The 14,621-nt window shown below is 45.6% G+C and overlaps 1 protein-coding gene across 1 annotated transcript in view; it reads right to left on the bottom strand.

Annotated features, from left to right (window-relative positions):
* The window catches only part of LOC140209609 (transmembrane channel-like protein 3), a 102,165-nt gene extending 94,285 nt beyond the window's left edge, over window positions 1-7,880 (bottom strand). Inside the window, exons 1-2 of the mRNA XM_072277879.1 lie at window positions 7,777-7,880; window positions 5,930-6,014 (exon numbers count right to left, since the gene is read on the bottom strand). Coding sequence (XP_072133980.1) covers window positions 5,930-6,014; window positions 7,777-7,880 — 189 coding nt within the window. The remainder of the gene's footprint in view (window positions 1-5,929; window positions 6,015-7,776) is intronic.
* Window positions 7,881-14,621: the final 6,741 nt, after the last annotated feature.

The following is a 14,621-nucleotide window of genomic DNA, read 5'->3' as shown; positions in this document are numbered from 1 at the left end:
TTTTAACTACATTTTACTGCTTGCAATTTACAATAAAAACTGAAGACTAATTGTAAGATTCCTGAACCTACTTATACTTACAATCAGAAATGAAGACTGGCTCTTGTTTGAATTAAAATCTGTTATAGCCACATAACTTCAGAATACTCCCTAACAGTTCATACAATGCTTTCAATGAATGCATTGTTCAAATCTTCATTTTCATTGTAGCATTCAAGATGATTGTCGATACCTTAAAATTCTTCGTAGGTCCTAACTTGTGGTAAGTAGTGAAATTGTTACATTTTTACTTCTGGCCGTTTCTGGCATCTTCAAACCTGAATCCTTGAAACTGCAGTGAGCAAAACAGTTTTGAATGATCTTATTGCTTATTTCTTACAAATTATCAGTGACAAAAATCATTGCTTTTTGAACAGAAACACATGCAACAGACACTATTTAAAAACTAATTGCTCTAGGGACGGTGTAAATGTCTAATAGCTACACAAGTGCTTGCAACTGTGGCTAGTTAGAAACTATTCAGCAACATTCTCCTATCCCAATTAAGCAGCATGGTGTCCCAAATAAGTGAAGAGAATCCCAGCTATTTTCTTAATTAGTTTTTGTCCCTTAAGAGTTGTCCCGAATAAGCGTCTGCCCTGATTAACCAATGGACTAAGAGTCTTTGAAAATGAGTTCATAGGTTATGGAATCAGTACAGTATTGTGATGAGTGAAGTTAACCACTGAATTTGTCTCCACTACCACCCCACCCTCTGTTCAAAAATGCTTTTCCTCTTGAGAAGTGTTCTGACTGGAGTAAATCACTGGGGAAACCAGAGATTTGGTGAATACGAAGGTCTTTATTCACTTGGTCCTGAGGTGTTCCAATTAACAAATCCTCTGAATTAGTGACTTACTATTTATTATTATCATTATTATTATTGTTATTTTTATTATTATTATTTGTTTTTTTGTGTTTGCATAGTTTGCCTTTTGCACATTGGTTGTTTGTAAATCTTTGTGTGTAGTTTTTCATTGATCCTGTTGAGTATTAATCTACTGTGAACACCTGCAAGAAAATGAATCTTAGAGTTGTTGATGACGTCTACGTAATTTGATAATCAATTTGCTCTGAGCCTTGCGAAAGGAGCTGATTCAGTGTCTGAAAGGGGCTGTGGTAGGAAAGTGGAGAGTGCAGCTAACCAAATTGCTCTAACATACACCTTATACTCAAAGCTTATGGAGCAGTTCTGGTCTCGGTCAGGAAAGAGCACAGTTCTTCCGCTGCTTGAGAGGGTATGGCTGGGTTGGATGAGGAGACCCTTAATTACTGTATTAGTATATCACCCCGGTGGGGGATGGGGGTGGGGAGGGCACATCGGTGGCAACAGTGCTATTGATGAGTGGGGAGGTAATAGAACAGTACTGAAAGCATTGACTATGAATGGAAGAATGTAAAGGCATTCTTCTATTATGAATAAAATTTGTCTTGACATATAAAAAAAAATTCTCCTGACTACCCGGCATGATTTTTCGAAGCACTATAGTGACAGTGTCTGTCCTATGCCCTTCTGCAAAGTGGAAACATTCTGTCACTATCCACTCTTTCAAGGTGTTTCTTAATTTAAAGACCTGCACTATCATCTGTCAGCCTTCCTTTCTCAAGAGGGAAGTGTTCATTCTCTCCTGATGTGTAGACTCTAACATTTCTGCACCTTCACTAGTTTGTCTTGTCTGTTTGCTCTAAAACGTGGTGACCAGAACTGAATCCTATTGTGCTCTCAGCAAGGTTAAGTAAACTTTTACAATGATTTTCATGCCTCTTCATTCTATCCCCTTGGTCTGGGTACAAGGGAGAATAATACATCATTGATTATCTTTGAAACAGTACCATGACTTGAGAGAGTGGACAAGGCCTTATGATAATATGTCATCTGAAAGACAGAACACTGCTATACATTGTTAGGACTCTACTGAAGTGACAATCTGCAATGAGTGTTCATGTCTGGAGAGTTATATCTGAACTCAAAACCTTCTGGAAGGTTAAGCTGGTGACTGTCCATTACCAGAGTTCAGATAACAATCTCTAGGATTTGCAAATAGTTGGAAAATTTGGGAATGCCGAGCTATTGGAATAGCTGCCACCCGGCTGGAAAGGTAGATATTTTTTGATGTATGGTTACTGTTCTTCAGTGCATGTTAAGCATCGTTGAAGGAAACAAAACTAATTAAGGTTGGGTGACAGTACATTCAGAAAGTGACACAAAAGAATATCATCTACGTCATTACTGTGTAAAGCAATACAATAATGTAAAGTACATTCAGCAAAGGGGAGCCCGACTTCTTTTAAAGTTGTTTACAAAAGGGATTATATTACAGCACAGCAATTATATTATATCACAGCAATAATTCACTTTAAAATGGAAATGGATGAAAAAGATAATTCAATGAAATGAAAATTGTTATTACCTTGGCTCTTCCAGCTGTGCAATAGATCCTAGGCTCATTCCCTTCTGAAGACAAAAAAAACAAATCTCACATCCTTTCCACATTTCATTTAAATGGCATCTTCTCAAAAGTCATATTTAACGAGCAGAACAACATGAAAATGTTCCAGTCTGTTAATATCCAGAAGAACAGGGCGATTTTTACTTTTCAATAGAACATTGAAATAAAGCGAGAGTCAATAATTTTGCTGGGTGTTCAGCATTCAGTTCTTGGTGTTCAACACTGGAGGAAGTCAAAGTTTACAAGCTGCTGAGTAAGTCAAATGGAAAAGTCTATCTAATGGCAACAGCAGGTGGTCTTTAAGGATCAGTAATCACCAAGGACATCTTCTAAGCACTCCAAATTGAGAGTACTGTGAGAAATAACACTGAGGGCCTGCTACTATCTACGATGGTGCTGTTGGCATTGCAACTTGGAACATGGGAAAAGACTGGAAAAGATCAATTGGAAGGCTGAATGGTATCAATGTATATAAGACAAAAGGGGGAAAGCAGAAAGGGGATATACCGGGGAAGTTTTTCCATGGAAAGTGGTGGCCTGGAATACTCTACTAGGTGTGGTGGTATAGGAAGATAGAACAGGGATGATTAAGAGACTGTCTTATACAGGAGCACGAATATGCAAAGTAGGGAGGGATGTAGTCAGTGTGTGCGGAAGAGGGACAGGATTAATTAGAATTTAGGAATAATTAGAATATTTTAAATTTAAATTTGGATTTAGGGATAATTAGATTTATTCGGTTTGGTGTTACAATGTTCTATGTCACACATGACTGAATATGGGAGGCTGACTTTCAATAGCCTGAAACATATGGGATTTGGCAATGTAGTTTCTTTCCTTGATCTGTTTACAGTGGATTAACAAAATGTTTATGTATTTTGCAGCAATCAATCAAAGGTAGTAACTTCATTGCATTTATCTACATCTTTGTCAACTTCCTTCTAAATCACTTGGAGAGACTTGCACCAGGCTTGTATGTTCATTCCCACACACTGATATCGCGGATGCTTCCTGGCATGAGGTAACAAAGGACAAATCAAAACACTGTGGCCTGTCCTATCAGAAGAATGGAGCATGATGATGGATGCGTTTAAAATCCTGGAAAGGTAGGACAGGATATCTGCAGGCATAACTTTAAGGTGTTTGAGGAAAAGTATGGGGAGGATGTCAGATATAGTTTTTTCACATCTCACAAGACAGTGGTAGCTGCATACTGCCAGGGGTGGTGGTAGCGGTAGATATATAAGAGACATTTAAGGTACTTTTAGATAGGTATATTGATTAAAGAAAATTGTAGTGCAATGTGGGAGAGACAGGTTAGATTGATCTTAGCGTAGGTTAAAGGGTTGGCACAACCAACTCTAAGATCAATCTAACCCCTCCCTCCCACATGGTTGAAGAGGCTGTACTATGTTGTTGACCATTTGTCAATGGAACTGGGTCAGGAAACTCACTACGCAACTCATAATTAATCAAAGCTCATTTAATTATCTTAAATGTCTCTTATGATTGACCTTTGACACCTTTTTATTGGCTCTACTCCAGGACAGCATCCATTTATTGCCCTCTTCCCAGTAACTGAGAGTGGGTAATTTATGGCTCTATGTTCTCTTCAGTAACCAGCTCAAATCATTCCAGGCAGGCACCAACACTGACTTTCACAAACCTGCTTGTTATATTATATCAAAAAATACCTCACAAACAACTTCTTTGGAAAGAGCTCTAGTTCAGCAAATTACCTCAAGCGTCATTGTGTCAACTTTAAAACACAGAAAGCAAAACAACTTCATCTCACAAAATGGAGGACATAAAACAGTTCCACAAAATGGCAGCTTCCATCTCCAAGTATTGTTTCCAAAGACAATTGATCTGCCTGCTTCCACTGTCCTTAACCCTCTCGAGTTCGACATTTTCTTTCATATTTTAAATCCACCATGGCTAACAGTGCTGTAACGTTCTAAGATAGACAGAAGGAGAGTTTCATGTTTGGGTGATGAAGATGAGAAACCACCGATGATGCACCATCAATAACTCCAAAAGACTGGAAGTAGAGTAAATACTGAAAGGCTTTTATTCGCAGTAAAATGTGACCTCCAGCATGCTGAGTGTCTGCCCCTGAACTGAGGAGGAGGGGCAAGGCGAAATCACCTTTATTCAGGAATCTGTGGGAGGAGCCACGGGGGCAGTCAGCAGAGGGGCGTGTCCAGACAGGTAACCCAATTACAACATATATATGGTTTACCACATTCACCCCTCCTTTTTTTAAAAAGAGTCCCGCGGGGTGAAGTGACTGACAATATTTACAAGAAGTATATTTACAGGTTAAGTCTATCAAGCGGTCAAGTCCGTCGCTGTGATCCACGTAGCACCAGTGGTGATTGCGTCAGCGACGGCGGTTGTGCTGGTTCCAGCCTGACTTGAGTTGTCAGCACGTTAGGCGTCGGTAATCCCTCGTGCGTGTGCGTCGCGCCCGGTATGGGAGTGTCGTGTGGTGTCTGTGTAGGGCTTGGAGTGCTCGGTGTCTCGTGAGTACATACATCGGTGGGTACGGGGCTAACAGTCACCACGGAGTGTTCAGGGTAGGGGCCCGGTGCTCCTGCGGGCTCCAGGTCGCGGATGGAGACTGTGTCCTCCCGCCCATCAGGTAAAACCACATAGGCATACTGGGGGTTCACATGAAGTAAGTGAAACCTCTCGACCATCGGGGAGTATTTATTGCTCCTCGCATGTTTCCAGAGCAGCACTGGCCCTGGGGACATCAGCCAAGTTGGTAGGGTGGTTCCAGTGGTCGATTTTCTGGGAAAAGAAAAGAGCCGCTCATGAGGGGTGGCATTGGTGGCCGTGCATAACAGGGAGCAGATGGAGTGGAGTGCCTCGGGAAGGACCTCCTGCCAGCAGGAGACCGGCAGTCCCTTTGACCTGAGGGCTAAGAGTGTGGCTTTCCACACTGTGCCATTCTCCTTCTCCACCTGTCCATTCCCCCGGGGATTATAGCTCGTGGTCCTACTAGTTGCAATTCCCCTAGCCAGCACGTATTGGCGCAGCTCGTCACTCATAAACGAGGACCCTCTGTCACTGCGGATATAGCATGGGTATCCGAACAGAGTGAAGAGCTTGCGCAGGGCTTTTATAACTGATGTGGTAGTGGTATCGGGGCAGGGGATGGCAAAGGGGAACCGCGAGTACTCGTCGATAACATTAAGAAAGTACACATTGCGGTCGGTGGAGGGAAGGGGGCCCTTAAAGTCAACACTCAGTCGCTCAAAGGGGCGGGTGGCCTTGATGAGTGGTGCCTTTTCGGGTCGGTAGAAGTGCGGTTTGCACTCTGCGCAGACTTGGCAGTCCCTGGTCATCGTCCTGATCTCCTCAAGGGAGTAAGGCAGGTTCCAGGCTTTCACGAAGTGGAAAAGCCGGGTGACCACCGGGTGGCAAAAATCTACATGTAGGGCGTATAGCTGGTCGATCTGCGTGCTGGCGCACGTTCCCAGGGATAGGGCATCAGACGGCTCGTCGAGCTTCCCAGGCCTGTACGTGATGTCATAGTTGAAAGTGGAGGGTTCGATTCTCCACCTCAGAATTTTATCATTTTTGATTTTGCCCCGCTGTTGGTTACTAAACATGAATGCGACTGAGCGCTGGTCAGTTAGCAGGGTGAACCTTTTGCCGGTGAGATAGTGCCTCCAGTGCCTAATAGCTTCCACTATGGCCTGGGCCTCTTTCTCCACCGTGGAGTGCTGAATTTCAGGGCCTTGAAGGGTACGGGAGAAGAACGCCACTGGTCTCCCCGCCTGGTTGAGGTAGCAGCCAGTGCAAAGTCGGAGGCGTCACTCTCCACTTGGAAGGGAATGGACTCATCTACCACATGCATTGCTGCTTTGGCAATATCTCCTTTTATGCGGCTGAAGGCCGCGCGGGCCTCGGCTGAGAGGGGGAATGTGGTGGATTTGACTAGGGGCCGGGCCTTGTCTGCGTAGTTAAGGACCCATTGGATGTAATATGAAAAGAAGCCCAGGCACCTTTTGGGGGCTCTGAGGGTGTTGGGAAGAGGGAGTTCCAACAGAGGGCGCATACAGTCGGGGTCAGGGCCAATGACTCCATTCTCCACGACACACCCAAGGTTAGCAAGTCGGGTGGTCCCGAAGACACATTTGTCCTTGTTATAGGTGAGATTGAAAGCTTTGGCCGCTTGGAGAAATTTTTGGAGGTTGTTGTCGTGATCCTGCTGGTCGTGACCACAGATCGTGATGTTATCCAGATATGGGAACGTGGTCTTCAGTTGGCACTGGTCCATCATCCGGTCCATTGCCCTCTGGAAGACAGATACACCATTCGTGACACCAAAGGGGACGCGCAGGAAGTGATAAAGCCTGCCGTCCGCCTTGAAGGCGATGTAAGGGCGGTCCTCCTGGCAGATAGGGAGCTGATGGTAAATAGATTTTAGGTCTATGGTTGAGTACACCTTGTACTGTGCTATCTGATTGACCATATCCGCGATGCGGGGTAGAGAGTATGCGTCGAGCTGCGTGAACCTATTGATGGTCTGGCTATAGTCCATGACCATCCTATTCTTCTCCCCGTTCTGAACAACGACTACCTGCGCCCTCCAAGGACTTGTGCTTGCCTCAATGACCCCCTCCCTGAGCAGCCGCTGCACCTCCGACTTAATGAAAGCTCTGTCCCCCGCGCTGTACCTCCTGCTTTTAGTTGCCACAGGTTTACAGTCGGGGGTCAGGTTGGTGAACAGCGGTGGGGGAGGGATCTTGAGGGTGGAGAGGCCATAAGTGGCGTCGGTAGTGCGGCTGTTGGCATGGTGTTGGGTGGGATGTGCGGGTCTGTGTGTGGGGGTGGTCAGTAGCGGGCTATGTGACGTATTCCTACAAAACTGAGGATTTACGACAGTAATTAGTGGGAGGGGCCCATCATACTCCATTGTCACGCTTTTCAGGTGGCTCTGGAAGTCGAGCCCCAATAGCACAGGGGCACACAGTTGAGGCATGACCAGTAACATAAAGTCTCGATATTCTGTGCCCTGCACCACTAGCGTTGCTACACAACCCCCCCCGGATGTCTGTTGTACGCGACCCGGAAGCCATGGCGACCCTCTGACTTACCGGCCGTATCACGAGTCCGCAATGCTGCACCGTGTCCGAGTGCATAAAACTCTCCGTGCTGCCCATGTCAAACAGGCAGCTTGTCCTGCGCCCCTCCACCAGGATGTCCATCATTGACCTTGCGAGCTGGTGGGGAGCACTTTGGTCGAGGGTCACAGAGGCCAGGGTTGAGTTACTGTCTTGGTCCGGCGCGGTTGAGTGCCTCGTGAGCGCCTGTTGGTCGTAGGCGGTGGAAGGTGGTGCAGACCAAGATGGCAGCAGGCAAGATGGTGATCCCCATGTCTCGCATGCGGCGCTGCTCGATCTGGCTTGCAGTTTTGACTTACAGACCTTGGCGAAGTGGCCCTTCTTTCCGCAGCTGGAGCAGGTAGCTTCTCCGGCTGGGCAGCGTTTCCGGGGGTGCTTCTCGAGTCCGCAGAAGTAGCACTTCGCGGACTTGCGACTGGCAGCAGCCGAGGTCGATTCGCCGGCGGGTTGCGGGGTCTGCGGCGCCCACGAGGCTATTGGGGGATCGCGTGCCTGGAGAGCCTCAGAGTTGTGCAGAGCGGCCTCCAGTGTGTCGGCCAGCTCGATCACCGAACATAAGGTAAGATCAGCTTTTTCCAGCAGCCGCTGGTGCACATACACTGACCTGGTCCCCGTGACGAAGGCGTCTCTCACTAGGAGCTCCGCATGCTGTTCTGCCGTCACCCCTGGCAGCCGCAGGTCCGTACGAGCGTCCGTAGTGCCCAGACAAACTCAGCACTTGATTCCCCGGGCTGCTGCTGCCGCATCGCTAAGCGATGGCACGCATAGATGGTGTTTACCAGCTGCAGATATTGTCCTTTGAGTGCACTCATTGTGCCGTCGTAGCTCGGCTGGTCTCTGATCATTGAGTAGACCCGTGGACTGACCCTGGAGAGGAGAACTCTGCGCTTTGCTGTGGAGTCGGTCACTTCAATCGCCTCTAGATATAATTCGAAGCAAGCCAGCCAGAGCTCGAAAGTGTTTCCAGCTTCAGGTGTTTGCGGGTCGAGGTCTAACTTGTCGGGTCTCAGAGACCGTTCCATGCATTAAAATTACTGCGAATAAAATTGATGCACCATCAATAACTCCAAAAGACTGGAAGTAGAGTAAATACTGAAAGGCTTTTAGTCGCAGTAAAATGTGACCTCCAGCATGCTGAGTGTCTGCCCCTAGACTGAGAGGAGGAGCCAAGGCCCAATCACCTTTATACAGGACTCTGTGGGAGGAGCCGCAGGGGCAGTCAGCAGAGGGGCGTGCCCAGACAGGTAACCCAGTTACAACATATTTATATGGTTTACCACAACCGATAAAAGATGAACGGTAATATTATCAAGAAAATAGGAGAGATGTTGAAACAGGCTTGTGAGGTTGTGGAATTCATTCCAAGGATTGATAGCAAAGGCAGAAACTATGTCAACATTAAAGAATTGATTGGAAAGGCAGATGAATAGAAAGGGATCAGAAGGAATATGAGACCACTGCAGGTAAGTGCGATATGACTTCTGTTCTCTTCATGGCGCAGCTGTGTGACTGGTGTGTAGATATCTAACCTCAAAGACATAGCCTGTAGTTCCACTGCCTCATTGCTTCCATCACCCAGGTTCCACCCTAACCTCTGTCTGCATGGAGTTTGCATGTTCTCCCTGTGAGCATGTGGATTTTCCTTGGGTGCTTCACTTTCCTTCCACTTCCCAAGACCAACTGGTCAGTGGATTATTGGCCACTGTGAGTTGTAGTATGGAATTAGGATATAGAATCTGGGGGTCGTTCATGTGGAGGTGGGGATAATAAAAAGGGATCAGCAGAAGGTTAGTGCTTATGGTGCATGACAGATGCGTGGAATCAACTGGCTGAATGGCTGAGTAAATCAGTCAGTCTAGATTTAGTGAACTCATTCCCTGAGAGTGAACAGGGTAGAACAGAAGAGGCCTGCCGTGGGAGGGATCCAGGGAGGCTCAGAATGATTGTTAAAACTATTGGCCACTGTGTGATCGCAGTTAAGAAAATAATTAAGATTCAAGCAGTAGCCTGCTCTGGTTTGAACACAACAGTTAACTAAATGCATCATGAAGGATAAGTAAGCTTAATGGATTGGTGTCATAACCTGCAAACAAAGTAAAATCCCAAGCTTTAGAATTTATAACAGTCCAATGAGAGTAAATGAGCCACTTCCTCTATTGTGGCAGTGTTTTCAGAACTGCCAGCACTAACAATGCAAAGTGATTTTAATGCTCACTGATTACTCATGGCCAAGAAGGGGTGATCTTTACCAGTAACTGGGCAGCCCAAGTTTAATACCTGTGCTGAGGCAGTGTGGTGCTTTAATAAATCCAGTTAATATGCAGTCTGCTTTGCTGACAAGATAAAAACAGCCTTGTAAACAATAATACAATAAAATCACTCATAATCTTAATTAAGTCTGGGGAGGAGGTCAAACTGTGCAAAGGAAGAAGTGAACATAGAAGCATTACAACAACACCTCCTATTTATACAGCACCTTTAATATGGTCTTCTTCCAGTCTTGGATCTTGGTTAGGTATCAAACTCCGAAAGTCACCATTATGCAGGAATTTCAACCCAACTTAAGGCTTTGAAATGGATGCTGAACAGATGGATTTCTGAGTTTAGAGGCAAAGGTGCTCTCATTGAGCAAAGTTGATTACAATAGCAGTGCTCACCTCCTGAATTCTACACTCTCTCTTAGAAAAGCATTCTTCTCATTGCTGTTGGCGTGGTGGCATAGTGGTTATCACTATGGTTTACAGTACCAGAGAACTGGGTTCAATTCCCACCACTGCCTGTAAGGAGTTTATACATTCTTCCCGTGATCACGTGGGTTTCCTCCGAGTTCTCTGGTTTCCTCCTAAAGTCTAAGGATGTACCAGTTGACAGGTTAATTGATCATTGTAAATTGTCTCTTGATTCGGCTCAGATTAAATTGGGGGATTGCTGGGTGGTACAGTTCAAAGGACCGGAAGGGCTTATTCTGCACAGTATCTATCTACCTATCTATATAAATAAACAAACAAACAAACACATAAATAAATAAATAGGCTGTTCTGATGTGTGAGGGCAGAAACGTAGCTTGCTCTTTCTGAAATGTTAATACTGTAATTGAGACTTCAAAGCTGAGTTTAGTTTAATTCAATAACAACAGGCAGGTGGATTAACACCATAATTCACCGGGCCATAATGATTTGGTCATGATTGGATTGTGGTTTTAGATCATTGCTATTGCAAGATTCAACTTTTTGGTAAAGGTTCAATGTCCCTGCAATAATTAAAGTGGGCGAAAATACTACAATAATGAATTGGTGGTGAGATTCCTCATTCATTGCATGTCAATGAAAAGCTACTTCCCTTCAGCCATTCATTTCTTGAACCAGCCATCACAACCCTAATCACCAGAGTTTCGCAATACTTTGATCCCTTTGCACCAAAATGGACATCTGTTTTGTTCTAATTGTGTTCTTTCTTGTAAAAATGGACCCAAACAGACTCACAGGTGAAGCGTTGTCTCACCTGGAAGGACTGTTTGGGGCCCTGAATGGTAGTGAAGGAGGAAGTGTGGCATTTGTTCTGCTTGCAAGGATAAGTACCAGGAGGGAGATCAGTGGGGAGGGAAGAATGGACAAGGGAGTCACGTAGGGAGTGATCCCTGCGGAAAGCAGAAAGTGGGGTGGAGGGAAAGATGTGCTTGGTGGTGGGATCCCGTTGGAGATTGCTGAAGTTATGGAGAATTATGTGCTGAATGGAGTGGTAGCTGAGGACAAAAGGAACCCTATCCCTGGTGCGGTGGCGGGTGGATGGGGTGAGAGCAGATGTGTGCGAAATGGAAGAGATGTGGGTGAGGGCAGTGTTGATGAGGAAGGGAAGCCCCTTTCTTTGAAGAAGGAGGACGTCTCCTTAGTTCTGAACAAGTGCCACACCTGACCCTACACCTCCATTCTCACTACGATTCAGGACCCCAAACAGTCCATCCAGGTGAGGTGACACTTTATCTGTGGTCTTTTGGGGTAATCTACTGTATTCACTGCTCCTGGTGTGGCCTCCTATATATCAGTGATACCCGATGTAGATTGGGAGACCACTTTACTGAGCACCAACATTCCATCTGCCAAAAAAATTGGGATTTCCCGGCGGTCACCCTTTTTAATTCTACTTCCCATTCCCATTCCGACATGTCAGTCCATGGCCCTCTCTATTGCCACAATAAGGCCACACTCAGGTTGGAGGAACAATACATTATATTTCATCCTGGTCCATGTCACCAACCTAGTGGTATGAACATTGATTTTTTGAACATCCAGTAATTGTCCGACCCTCCCCTTTACCATTCCCCATTTCCATTTCCCTGTCTCACCTTATCTCCCTACCTGCCCATCATTTCCTTCTGGTGCTCCTCTCCCGTCCCTTTCTTCCATGGCCTTCTGCCTCTCCTTTTAGATTACTCTTCTCCAGATCTTCATCTCTTTCCCTAATTGACTTCCCAACTCCTTACTTCACCCTCTCCCTCTCTCAGTTTCACCTGTCACCTACCTTATACTTCTTCCTTCCCTAATCCCACCTTCTTACTCTGACTTCTCATCTTTTTTCTCCAGACCTCCTGTGTATTGCTTGGATTTCCAGTCTGCAGATGCTGGAAATCCAAGCAACACACACAAAATGCTGGAGGAACTCAGCAGGCCGGGCGGCATCTATGGAAAAGATGAAACAGAAACATTGACTGTTTACTCTTTTCCATAGATGCTGCCTGGCCTGCTGAGTTCCTCCAGCATTTTGCGTGTGTTGCTTGGATTTCCAGCATCTGCAGATTTTCTCTTGGTTCAAAATCTTCCATAAGGTTCTTTGGTGGCATTGTTGCAGGGTTTTCAGGTGTCTATATAGTAGCAGACATCCCACCTCTCCCGGAAGTTCCGGGAGTCTCCCGCATATTGATAGTGGCTCCCTGACACCTGGAAATTATATACAAAATCCCGGAAATAGATTTTTTTGAGAGCGAGAGCGAGCGCGGGCATCCTGATTGGTCTCTCTTGGTGCTAAGTAGACCTATCAGTTTTCTCTGTGGGTGGGCTTTACAGTCGATCTCAAAAATAATGACAGTGTTGCTCACTGCACTGTTTGCAACAGTGACTTTTCTATTGCCCATGGTGGGTTAAAATGTAAAAGACATGTTGAGGTGAGTTTAACAGGTGTCATTCGTTCATTAGCATAGCTAACGTTATTTAAACTAGCTGGCTAGCTGCTAAGGAGCTACTCTATTGATGTCCTACGTGATGAGGCCAAACTCCTTGTAGACTTGCTTAAAGTTGTAATAGAATAAACATGATAATATAATATAAGTACATATTTTAATGTCACATCTTCTGCATATACCCAACTTGGTTTACAGATTAGACAAAATCACTAAACAAAGTATTACATACACCCTTGGAGGTCGATGGGGAGGCGTGGGATATGGGGTTGCGGGGGGCGGGGGTGCTACCTCCCTGAAATGAGTTTTTGCAGGGTGGGATGTCTGAGATGGTTTGTGATTCAGCTCCATACAGTAGGGTAGGAAGGATGACTGCTCTATAGATCAGAAGTTTTGTTTCTTTCCTGTAGGCGGTGGTCTTCAAAGACTCTATTCCTGAAGCTTACTTTGGCTCCTTTAGCACTACTCAGGCAATGGCTAATCTCTGAGTCCTGACGAAGGGTCTCGGCCTGAAACGTTGACTGTACCTCTTCCTAGAGATGCTGCCTGGCCTGCTGCATTCACCAGCAACTTTGATGTGTGTTGCTTGAATTTCCAGCATCTGCAGAATTCCTGTTGTTCTCTGAGTCAATGTCTGTTTTGAGCAGAGAATGTTGCCAAGGTAGGGAAAGTGGTCTACACATTCAAGGGCAATATCGTCAGATTTTACAGAGGACTGGATAAATGGCTGGCCGGGTTGTGGCTGATGTGGGCCCTGTGTCCTTATTAAATTCAAAACAAGACCCAGGAGTCCATATGTCTTGGCATTGGAGGCCTTCTTCAGAGTGTGCTGCAATGGCGTAGTCATCTGTATACTGAGCTCCATGATAGTGGTGGTGCTGATCTTGTTCTTGGGCTTGAACCAGCTGAGGATGAAAAGACTGTTGTCCATTCGGTACATGATTGGGATTCCCTGTGGCAGGTTTTGGCCAACAAGGTAAAGGATGAGAAATAGCATGGGTGCAATGATGAGGCCCTGTCTAACTCCTATCTTAACAGTGACGGATTCTGATTCAATGCCACGTTTGCTGAGTACTGTGGGTGACATGCCATCAAGAAGTATCCTCAGTATTCATAGAAACATAGAAAATAGGTGCAGGAGTAGGCCATTTGGCCCTTCGAGCCTGCACCGCCATTTATTATGATCATGGCTGATCATCCAACTCAGAACCCCGCCCCAGCCTTCCCTCCATACCCCCTGATCCCCTGATTCGTAAGTACTTGTCAGGGCAGCCATGACTTTGTCGCATACACCAAAGAGCTGCGTGGTCTACTGTATCAAATGCCTTTGTCAAATCTATGAACGTCAAGTATAAGGATTTTCTTTGTTCATGGCATTTTTCCTGTAATTGGTATGCTGTGAAGATCATGTCTATGGTACCTCTAGATGGGCAGAAACCACACTGTGATTCAGGGGGTACTTCTTCAGAGAGCAGAAGGAGTTGGTTGACAAGGATATGTGCAAGTACTTTGTCTGTTGCTGACAAGATGGAGATGGCTCTGTAATTGCCACAATCTGCTTTGTTCCTCTTCTTGAATATGGTCACTTCAGGAGCAGGGCATGTACATGGTGCAGGGGTGCTGATCATTCCTTGAGGATCTCTGCTGGGATCCAATCAGGACCAGGGGTTCTTTCATACTGGAAGGTTCCCCCATGTCATCTTTCACAGGTCTCTGAAGTATTTGGTTAGTAAACACTGGTTCAGCAGTGCAGATACAGTTAAGATGTTCTTGAAAAAGCTCTTTCATTGATCACTGATATCCTTTCAACCCTTTGGCAAG

Source organism: Mobula birostris, chromosome 14 (assembly GCF_030028105.1).
Source record: "Mobula birostris isolate sMobBir1 chromosome 14, sMobBir1.hap1, whole genome shotgun sequence".
Lineage (NCBI taxonomy): Eukaryota > Metazoa > Chordata > Chondrichthyes > Myliobatiformes > Myliobatidae > Mobula > Mobula birostris.
Note: the sequence above shows the minus strand (reverse complement) of the source record. Positions and strands in the feature narration are given on the sequence as shown.